We start from the raw sequence: 11,464 nt of genomic DNA on the forward strand, positions 1-11,464 counted from the left end.
TAACAGAAGTAGTGCGGTGGCAGAAAGAGTTGGTGTTCAAAGAAGGGAATGTGGAGTGGAAGCATGTCTGATCTCTGCATGTGGAAATCTGCCTTGGGGGCTACAGGAAGTCAGACATGGCCTTCACACAATTTCCTTGGTAATTAAAGAAGAAAGTCTTTGATGCTCACATGAACATTCTAGTTGAAGACATGCAGGGGGTGGGGGGGGCAGGGTCTGCCGCTCTACTGGCAGCATTACAATGATACTGCTAACTCCTGGCATCGTAAGCACTTTTAAGACAGGTGTGCAGATTAATGGCAGTTAATTGCACAAGATACTTAAAATTAGTTCCTGCACATAAGCAAGGGTGAGGGCTGAATAATACTGAGTAGTAAAGTGGCAGTGAATGAGGTGCATAATTAAAGAGATTTCTCTCCCGCGAGGAACTATAGTATAGTTAATTCACACGCTGTGTCTCTTCTTCTTAAAGTATTCCAAATCTTGCTAAAATTCAACCCCTGACCTATTAAAGATGGAAAGCTCCTAATCATATTTTAAATACCCTGAGACTGACATTCTATACCACCTATGGTGCTTTCTGTTCTATTATCATCACTAGCAAAGCCTGCCTCCCGTGAATTGTACATATGAAGATTTTTGAAGCAGTACACGTTTTGTTATCTTTATAATTACCACAACAAAGGAGAATATCTTCCTTTAGATTTCACCAAACCCTCCTTGTATCGTTCAACTCGTTTTCTCTCTTTGTGTCTGGTAAATAAGAATAGCAGACAATCTCCTTCAGGTGCTGTTTATCCAAGATGCCACTCTCATTTGTACATCATCATCCACTTGTTTAAAAATAGCTTTGCAGTTGGAAACTCCCTCACAGAAGGGCCACACGGAAGGGACGACTCATCCAGGGTGCAGTGTAGCACTAACAAAACACACAACATGCCTCTTAGTTCTTAAATGCTTCCCTTCCCCCCGCCCCCACTATCATGGCCCAACTTCAACCTCACAAATCCTGCTAGACCAATGTATGTACACTGGTACAGATAAGAGCTTTAGACACACGGAATCCAGGATAGATAAACCCCTCAGAAGCAGTAATGGGAGTAGTGATTCCGTGAGGGGATAGGAAGGGAGGGGGGGAAGAGTGGAAGGGGAAACTGATAGCAATGATGGATATATAACCCCCCCCCCAAGGGGATGAATAACAGAAATGTGGGTGAAGGGAGGCAACAGTCTAAGACATGAAATAACAATAATATATAATTGATCGAGGATTCATGAGGGTGGGGGAAGGAAGGGGAAAAAGAGTAGCTGATATCAGGCGCTCAGGTGGAAAGAATATGTTTTTGAAAAGTTGATGGCAACGTATGTACAAGTGTGCTTAATACAATTGAATGGTGGATGGTCATAAGCTTTGTATGAGCCCCCCCCGCCCCCCCAAATGATTAAAAAACAAAAGTTACAGTCTTGGGAACTCACAGGGGGAAGTTCTACCCTGTCCTATATGATCGCTGAATGTCAGCGAGTGAGATTAGGTGACTATCCAAAAACAGTGCCCTATTGCCATCAGGTTCAGCGATGACACTGGGATTTCTCTGTGGGAGCGCTGAGAGCTACTCTGCGGTTCTCTCAGCCAGTGTGTTCTCAGTGATGGTGCTGTTGAGCAGAACCAAAGCTGTCCCTCAACCAGACCTGGGGTCACCACGAAGCTATAACGGGCTACCCCTGTGTCTCTAAAACGTGCTGTGTGCTCGGACGTGGCACTTGTCTTTCATGGTAACGGGGACGCATCCGACAGCTTACATGAAGTCATGCTGCAGTAACAAATGGCCCGCCCTCAAATCTCAGAGGTTCTTAACCACAAGGGCTTATCATTCGCTCACACGCCATGCTAATTGTGAGTAGGTGATATTGAGTAGAGCCAATTTTAAATCATAGCCCCTGATAGGTCACAGGCCAGTGGGTGGGAAGTCTTGTGGATCCAGTGGCGGTGGAATCATCTCAGCACTGGCAGGGGTCTCCATGTGGCTCCTCCAGCTCAGGGCACTAGCGTTGCTCCATGTGTCTTGTCGACAGGCACGTCTGGCAGGGAGGGAGCCTGTGTCCTGCCTCCAGGGCGCTATTTATCACACTGTGAGCTGATTGGTAGGCCAAACTCCACCCCTCCACTCTTAAGTCTCAAATTGACGACAGGTGTAACTACTACAGGGGGCTAGTGGACCCAGCCAAGGCACTCTGGACATTGGCCGGGCAGGATGGGCAGGTCTGCGGGGGGGGGCGGAAGAGGTAGGCCCCCTTCGCTTTTTTGGGACTGTTTGCGTGGCCTCCCTCCTGACTCACCCGTGTGTTCTCGCCCCCACAGGAGCCTGTGTGAAATGCAGCAAAGGGGTGTTTGGAGCCGGCCAGGCCTGCCAGGCCATGGGGAACCTGTACCACGACGCGTGCTTCACCTGTGCGGCCTGCAGTAAGTATGTGTGTGGTGGGACCGTGTGTGTGGCATGGAGTAGGGGCTGGGAACATAAGGACCAAGGGAGGGGGTCTTAGTATCCTAGTGCTGCTATCATAGAAATAGCACACGTGGGCGGTTTTAAAGAACAGAGGTGACTGTTCGAAGAGTGTGGGGTACCAGCCTTCACAATCGAACGGGTCCAAGGGGCACTTGTGTAATTGAGGGTTAAATTAAAGAGACATCAGACAAGCTAAAACACGTGGGTGCTCACCTCTGAGACCATCGTGGAGGAGCCAGATCCGTGCAGAGAGAGAGAAAGAGAATGTCTTTCCAACCAAGGCTACTCTAGGGGCGTGCCAGGCCCCTAATTACGGGGAGTCACAGGCCTAACAGGAAGGGGTTGTATAGTAGGCATAAGCGGGACAGGAAGGCATACGCGTAACAATGGGCTCTACAAGGCTGGCTCTCAGTCAAGGTGGCAGCCTGACCTTGGTGGTCCCTGAGTTGGCTTGACCCTGGGTGTCTTTGGTCTCTGTCAGGGGAACAATCCATTATCCTTCTCAGAAGGGAGTGGGCTCTACTTAGGGTGGGACAGGCATCAGGGCCTGATTGCCCTAGATGCTGACAACCTTCAGGCAGATAACCTTTAAGCAGTTGGCCTCCAAGTGTATAGTCAGAGACTATGTGTTTGTGCAAACAGCACCTTAGGTTTGGTATCTATTATGGGGGGACAGCCTGGAGAATAACTTCTGTCTCCCAAGGAAGAGGCTGGACGTCTGCGCGCAGGGCAAGCCTCGCTCTACTTCCCGTTCTGGGGAAGTCAGCTCCTCTGCGGGCGCCCCAGGGGCTCCTTGGAGAGCTCCACTTGGCAGCCATCGGGCCTCCCTCTGAGCTTGCCTGCCCTCTGCCTACTCTGCTCCCTCAGACACCCACACTGACACTGCCTCGTTAACACAACGAAGAGCCCCCCCACCTCCACGTGGGAGCGCATCCCCAAGCACACGAGCCAGAATCCTCCTTCAGGGGGACACCGGTTCAGTCCCTATTGAAGATCGTCTGTGCCCATGGACACCTGGCCTGTGGCCCTACCCTGCAGGGTGGATGGTTCCTGTAGAACAGGGCTTCTTTCCGGTTGGCGTACGGGGATTAACAACCACCCCTGGCCCCGTCCCCTACCCCCACCCACACATCAGACAGCAGGTGACGTACTTGGTGATCCGTAAACGTCTGAGTTTGTCATGCATCACAGAGCTCTCAGACCTGGTTGGTGGACGGCTCGCTGCCGGGGTGCACATCCCATGCCCTTCTGGCATGTGTCTGCCCCACTGTGGGGACCAGCCAGCCAACGGGTGATGAGCCAGGTACAGTTGACCCCCAAAGGTTACCCGAACCTATGTTCTGGAGGCTGGTGTGTGTGATGCGCACAGGTGCTTGTGTGTGCTCCTCAGGGATTTGTGCACCCGGGCTCAGGCACATGCATATGAGGAAGGTGGCAAACCAGGAGACGGCCCTGTGCTGCCCACGGAATCACTGGAAGCAGCCTTGCTGACAAGTCTAACACCCGACAGGACATTTGCTGAAGCTGACCAGGCCATCGGTGGCTGATGTTTTCTGGTCTCTGTTAAAAGACGCCGTTTGGGAAACACTTTTGGAAAATGTTGTGTTGATGTTCTCAAATCCTCTGCCAAGGCTGGACACCCCCCACCCTGAGGAGAACGGTGCTCTCGAGGGTCTTCAGTGGCTGCGCGTTGGAAAGTGATCATCAGACCCTTCTGAGGTTCCTCTGGGCGGGCTCGAGCCAACAGCCTTTAGCAAAGTCCATTGTAAGACCTGGGGACTCTTGCCATGGCTCACAGGGACCAGTTGGATAAGACAGGCTAGAGCTGCGCTGTAGGTTTTCCAAGGCTTGGCTGGAGCAGACAGCCTCATCTTCCTCCCACAAAGAGGCTGGTGGCTTTGAGCCTTCAACCTTTTCTGGTTAGCAGCACAGCACAGTAGCAGTGCCCCCAGGAGTCCCCTTCCAAGGCTTCCTTGTTCATTCACTCACTGACACGGTAGAACTGCCCCTGTGGATTTCTGAGGCTGTAACTCTTTGCAGCAGTAGAAAGTCTCATCTTTCTCCCCAGATGGTTTCGAACTACTGACCTGTGGCTAGCAGCCTGATGTGTCATCCGATCTGCCACCAAGACTCTTGCCTGATGAGGTTTGCCGCCATCAAGTAGATTCCAACTCAGTGACCCTGTAGGCTAGCAGCTGCCCCTTCAGAGAATGATAAAGCAAAGCCACAGCAGGTGGTGGTGAAGGAGTTCTTACTTAAGATCTGGCCCAGGGCTCTGCAGCCTGGCTGCTCCCTAGAATTACCTGGGGAGATTTTAACCTGGTGCCCTGGCCCACCCAGAGCCATGGAGTCAGAATGCCCTGGGCGTGGAGTAGTGGGTGTTTTCAAGGCTCCCTAGGTGGCTGCTGTGGGTGGCCAGGCCAAGCACCACTGACCTGGTGTCTGGCTTCTCATTTTGGACACCCGCCCCTCGGAGCAGGGCAGGGGCTCGCTCACAACTAAAGAGTCACAGCACTCTTGGGACCCATCCAACAGCTCCTTGGGGGATTGGCTCTCTGCTCCCCCAAAGATTACAGCTTTCTAGGGCAGTTCTGTTCTGTTACCCAGGGCCACGGCGAGCCGGAGGTGCCAGGCAATGAAACCTGTCAACAACAGCTCACCGCTGGTTGGTGGTACAGTCGGAGGCTCTCCTGGGCCCACAGCCTGCTGGCTTCCAGTAGCTTTGACCAGCGGAGCATGGGCATGGGCACCGGCATGGCTCTTAGCCTGCGGAGCCCTTATGACCTGCTCTGTGCCCACGTTGTAAACCTCTCATGCTCAGCCTCACCGCTTTCCCGCAAGACGCACGCCCGAGAGCTCAGCACATGGTTCTTTGTTCCCTGTGGGCAGGTGGGGTGTGGTGGGGGGCGTTGTAAAAACCTCTGGAGTGCAGTGAAGTTGACCGTGCATCGTCCATGGAGACCCTAGGTGCTGCCTGGGGCCTCGGGCCTCCTAGCCAGAGCCCTGCCATACTCGGAGTTATCAGAGGGCTCTGCAAGGGAGGCTCATCCCCAGCCGGCAAACTGCAGTGGCTTACGCCTCTGTGGCCTTTGACCAGATTCACGTCCCTCTTGTTTGTTTGACACTAGCTGTGTGTCACAAAAGGAGCCAAGTCTTTTCAGTTTTTCTTTCCCTCTTTTTAGAGCCATTCAAAGACCGGTGGTTAGCTCTCAGGGGTCAGAATCTAGCGGGTTTTCAAGTCTGTAACCTTTTTTTTTCTCTCTCTCTCAGTTAGACATTATGTACTTAATGTGTTTACACACATACATACATACATGCATGCATACATACATATATATACACACACACACACTCACCCTTTGGCTTATGGGGGGTTTTACATCTCAAGCAAATTTCTGTCTGTGTTCCTGACGGCTTACTTGTGTTTGACTCTTCCTGTTGTAACACCCTCCTGGCCCCCTCATTCGCTGGGGAGTCAAACCATCTTTAACACCTGTTTCGTGTTACAGCCCTACGAGGGTTGTGATTATGCCCTATGTAAAAAATGATCTTTTAACACCCATGCTTTCTGCAGCTGCTCCTCCACATTCATTCTGTCTTCCAGGAAAAGGAAGTGAATGGATCCGACTCTGGAGTCAGCTGGTTCTACCTGTGGCTTAGGAGAAGCTCTTTATTCCTTAATGGGTTGAGTTGATGCTGCTTCAAATTGTAGCAACAAGGCCAGGCACTTGAGGAAGACCATGCTAGTTCAGGCTTCGATGCAGTCTGGCATTTTAAAGCACCCTGTTGGTGCAGTGGGTTGGACTGCTAGCTGCAAGGCCAGCAGTTCAAATCCGCTTGTTGCTCCTCAGGAGAAAGATGAGGCTGTTTACTCCTGTAAAGAGTTACAGTCTCGGAAACCCACAGGGGCAGTTCTACCCTGTCCTGTGGGTCAGAATCCACTCGATGGAAGTGAGAGAGAGAGCGCGCGCATGCGCGCGCGCGAGCTTTTAAAGCAGGCCACGTGATCTGGTCTCCATCCAATCACGTCCTCTTTCCATATCAGTCAAACAGCATTTCTTTCTTCCAAGCCCATGCCTCTGACCACATGGATTCTCGAATCTCCCCATGACTGACTCCCTGTTCACGTCATACATTTAAGTTCTGTCCCCCTTGAAGGCTTCGTTCAGATACCTCCTCTACCAGGAAGCCCTCCCTGCCCCCTCAGTAGTCGGGAGCTTTTTCTCCTGAATGTGGCACACTCTGCCCTCCTATTAGGGACCGGGGTGACTAGCGCCCTCAGCTGCTGACCAGAAGGCTGACAGGTTTGGGTCCACAAGAGTCACTTCAGAAGAAAGGCCTGGAGATATACTTACCCCCAAAATCAGCCACTGAAAACTCCGTGGAGCCCACACGGGTCACCACGAGTCAGAATCAATGAGACTCCAGCCGCCAGCCTGGCTTGGGTTTGGGCATTCTTGTTGGTGTTACCTTGTAGACTGGGGACCATTCTCCACGGGTCTCCCTTGCCGGCAAGCCACACCCCTCTGTCAAAAGGCAGGCGGCCCACATCGCACTTTGCTGTGGGCGTGGCACACAGTCTGGTTTGGGGAGCCGGCCGCTCCTCTCTAGATGCAGCTGTAGGAGTCGCAGGTGGGGCTGGAGGCCAGGCGTGTACCCTCGCAGCGTCTCCTGGACCCTGGAAATGACACTTGTACATGTATGAACTGGGACCTGGCTGACAGTTGGTGACCTGCCTTGTGATTGGCTGCTGTGCTGAGAGCCTAGCTCTCTCTATATAGAGGAAGACCTGGCAGCAGACTAGACTTGAAGGACTGCTAGTGTCTCACAACTCTCTCTCACGGGGGTGAGTTGCACTGAGCCATTTGTACTTCATAATTTAACTGTTCATTTCTTGTATTATATATTTATTTATATATAATTTAGCAGTTCATTTCTTGTGTTATATATCTAATTGTCTTTATAAATAAATATATTAAATTATCAGCAATTTGGTTTTATCTCTCTAGAGAACCCTGTCTAACACAGACAACCTGTGGCTTGCATCAGGTGCACTTTAGTCCACAAAGGGACATCGGTGCTCCTTAACCCTTTAAAGAGGTCTTTTGCCCAATGCAGTGCATCCTGGTTGTACAAGTTGAAAAATGATGGATGACGTCTAGCACAGTTATATAACTTTCTCCCGGGTCTCCCCCTAAAAACTGGAGAGGAGAGCCCATGCCTTGGGCTTAGGCGTTACCCCATCAAAGGCAGGTGGGAATTAAGTCAAAACCATTCAGTCGGTGTCAGGCTTAGCTCAGAAGAGGACCGGCCCACTCCAGGGACGTGTGGGTCGAGGTGCCTAACCTAGCGTTTATATTTCTGAATGGAAGTGCACCCTGTGATCTGCTGACCATATCTAAGGGGGAGAAAGAAGAAAATAAGACACAGGTGAAGAATATCTGTTACCGCCCATTCCGCTTTCAGAAGCAGAACGCCCCGAGTCTGCTAAAGACCCCGAGTGGATTTTACAGTGAAGTCTCACAACTAGGGGAAAGTCTATCTGAGTTAGTGAGAAGCCTGCATCAAAAACACTAAATAAATGTGTTCATTTTCTCCATAAAGTCACCAGCTCTAAGTCCAGCACGGGAGAGCAGAGGTGCTTAATAAATAGGGCTTTTGACCCAGTGAGTTAGGATCTGAAATACAGGAGGCTTCCTGTCAGCTGTTTTGTTTTTCCTCCCAAGTCCAAACCCAAGGTCACTGTTGTCAGGTCAATTCTGACTCATAACAACCCTTTAAAACCAAAAACCAAACTCACCGCCATCGAGTCAGCACTGACTCATAGCGACCCTGTATGACGGACGGGTAGACCTGCCCCCGTGAGTTGCCGAGACTGTAACTCTTCACAGGAGTAGAAAGCCCTGTCTTGATCCTGAGGAGCTGCTGGTGGTTTCAAACTGTGGACCCTGTGGATCGCAGGCCAACGCATAACCAGTACGCCACCAGGGCTCCTTATACTGCCTCTGAAATCATGTTTACTTTTTCCATCACTTTATAAATGACTTCTTCCGCCCAGTCTTTGAAAATGCTCACAGATTCTGAACTTGGGGGTTCAGATTAGTTGATCCAGAACTTGGGAGGTCTTATTTTGGAATCCCTGGGTAGTGGATTAAACGTTGAGCAGGGTCAGTAGTTCAAATCCACCAGCCACTCATAGAGAGACAGATGAGGTTTGCTTCCATAAAGATCCCAGCCCTTAACTCACGACAGTCTGCCTCTTCACAATGAAGTTCCAAGGACGCTTTCTGGAGTTTACTATGAGCACATGAGAGCGGGCCAAGTTACGCTATACCTGCAGTAGCTCACAAATCCTTGTAGAAACCCAGTGTTTCAGGGTGATCTTCACTTTACAGGCGGTGTGGTTACAGAGCTGTTAGGTAACAGCGCTTGAGAGCAGGACAGTGTGGAGCCACAGCCCTTGTTCTAAGCCACTGTGTTCAATTGAGGTGACCTTTGCTTAGAGAGTAGGAGCCCTGGTGGCGTGTGATTATGCATTGGGCTGCTAACCCCAAGGTCTGCAGTTCAAAACCACCAGGCTCCAAGGGAGAAAGACGGGGCGTTCTGCTCCCCGTGCACAGTTAGAGTCTCGGAAACCCACAGGGCAGATCTGCGCTGTGCTCTCGCGTCACTGTGACTTGGCATCCATTCGAAGGCAGTGAGAGTTGCTTAGATAAAATGAACATGTTCTCCAGAAAGGGCTCTCCTGCGTCTGGGTTCAGCTACCGCCCCAGCGCTGTGCGATGTGAGAGGCAGGGTCCCTGAGCACACTCAATCCTGAGTGCAACCGAGGGGGCTGGGACTTGGAAACGAGGTGGTGGAACTTCAACCAGGGATGCACCCTCTGTGGAGAAAAGGATTAAGGGTCTGTTCTGTCTTCAGGCCTCTGGTTCCTGTATTTTTGAGGCTTCCCAATGCCTCGGCCCATTTGGCATTTGTCCAGGAGCTGAATGAGTCAGCTCCAGCTCAGGAAAAAACTGTAGCCCAAGAATGTGAGAAAGGAAGAGTGGTAGAGTGGGTAGAGATCAAAGGAAATCTGTGGGCGAGAGCGGGATTAAGAAACAGCCCAGACCGCTGGGAGCTGGGGATGGGGCTGTCTGGCGGGATGGGCCCCTGAGACTTGGCATGTCAGAGGGTCTCTGGTGGGTGTTTGCAGCGGTCATTGTACAGGTGAACTGGAGGGGGACTAGACTGGGCTTCCAGGAGCAGGCTTCTATTGATCCAGCCAAGAAACCTTGAGGCCCCTGGCCGTTAGGAGAACATTAGAATCTTCGTGCCTTTGGCGTGACTGGGGCTACGTTTGTGGGGGAGTCCCTAGTGGTCCATGTGGTGAACGGGCTCGCTGCTCACTGAACGGTTAGTGGTTTCAGTCCACCCAGAGACAGTTGGGTTATTTTCCCTTCTACGGTTTTTGAAGTTGAACGCTTTCCATGAACCTAAATCAGACCTATACATTTGTGAGTGGCTGCAAGTATTTTTCTAGAGCTATGTGGTTACTTTTGTCTTCGTTTATTTATTTTTTATTGTATTTAATGGAATTACAATTGAAATTGTATTGACTCAAGAAAACTTTGGATCACTCTCAGCTGATTCTAAAAGTCAGTGTTCCGTTGTGTAGATTCTCGGCAATCACAGGGGTTCTCAAACTATGGCCCATGGGCCACATGCGGCCCGCCGAGGACATTTATCCGGCCCACCGGGTGTTTTTGCCTCATTTGTTCTTTTACTTTAAAATAAGATATGTGCAGTGTGCATAGGAATTTGTTCATAGTTTTTTTTAAACTATAGTCTGGCCCTCCAATGGGTCTGAGGGACAGTGAACTGGCCCCCTGTTTAAAAAGCTTGAGGACCCCTGCTCTAACATAAAGTTCCAAGGGAGGAAATGGAATCTTGTAAAATTAATGTTCATTAACGATTTTATTGTGGACAAAAATTTAAGATTAAAAAAATGAGAAAAATCATTAGAGATAAGGATAAGATCATTTGCATGCCATCAGAATTTTATGTAAGCTTTACTTTCATAAGAAATTCTAATGCATTAGAGATTTTATGGGGTGTGTGTGTGTTTTGGGGTGGGAGGGGGACTTCCCCAGTACAACTCTTCTGGCCTTTTCCTCCACCAATGTGATTTTTCGAATTTTTCTTACGTCTTCCTCACAAGTTAGATTCTGCCTTGCATTTAATGGCCAAGCACATCTCCTTAGAAGCTTCTGTTCTGTTTGGACCTCTATTAGAAAGCACACCCACAAGACAGGCTTCTTTGACCGAGAGAGTTTCTCTGTAGACCCCCACTGATCACAGAGACTGCGTGTAAACACGCTGTGTTTGGAAAGAACACACCAGTATGAACTGGAGCCGCTGGGGCCCCATCACCTTCCTTGTTGTCACCCCTCCCTCTCTTTTCTCCGTTCAGTTTTATCCGCCCCGTGGTTCACATCTGCAGTTCTGTGCCCCTAATACCGGTCGTAACATGAGCGCCATCTCCTCACTTGGTCCTCCCAGTCACACTCATCTTATACATGTTGATACAGAGCCTCAGAGAGGCTGCACAGCTGGGTGAGGGTGGGCAATTCGGGGTCTGGGGTGTCAGTTCAGACCCAGGGTCCCCAAGCCTGTGTTGTTCTTGGCAGCACAGCAGTGGTTCTACCCCTTGACCAGGTCCCCATCACCAGGAGCAGACTCCTGGCTCCCTGCAGACACCCTGTTGCACATGTGCAGGGAGCACGCTGGAGGGACTGATGGAGCTGGGTGACCTCCCTAACTACACCTCTTTACCTTCATTTGAGCTTCCAGCTCTCTGGTCTCTCTCCTGTCTTATGCATTCAGTACGGTACCAACCAGGTCTCTCTCCTGTCTTATGCATTCAATACGGTACCAACCAGGTCTCTCTCCTGTCTTATGCATTCAATACGGTACCAACC

General features: G+C 50.6%; 1 protein-coding gene across 1 annotated transcript in view; it reads left to right on the forward strand.

The window, feature by feature from the left end:
- The window catches only part of LIMD1 (LIM domain containing 1), a 60,124-nt gene that overhangs the window by 28,276 nt on the left and 20,384 nt on the right, over positions 1-11,464 (forward strand). The window contains exon 2 of the mRNA XM_045297698.1: positions 2,360-2,461. Coding sequence (XP_045153633.1) covers positions 2,360-2,461 — 102 coding nt within the window. The remainder of the gene's footprint in view (positions 1-2,359; positions 2,462-11,464) is intronic.

Source organism: Echinops telfairi, unplaced genomic scaffold (genome assembly GCF_000313985.2).
Source record: "Echinops telfairi isolate 266 unplaced genomic scaffold, ASM31398v2 ScPeMD7_7420;HRSCAF=8458, whole genome shotgun sequence".
NCBI lineage: Eukaryota > Metazoa > Chordata > Mammalia > Afrosoricida > Tenrecidae > Echinops > Echinops telfairi.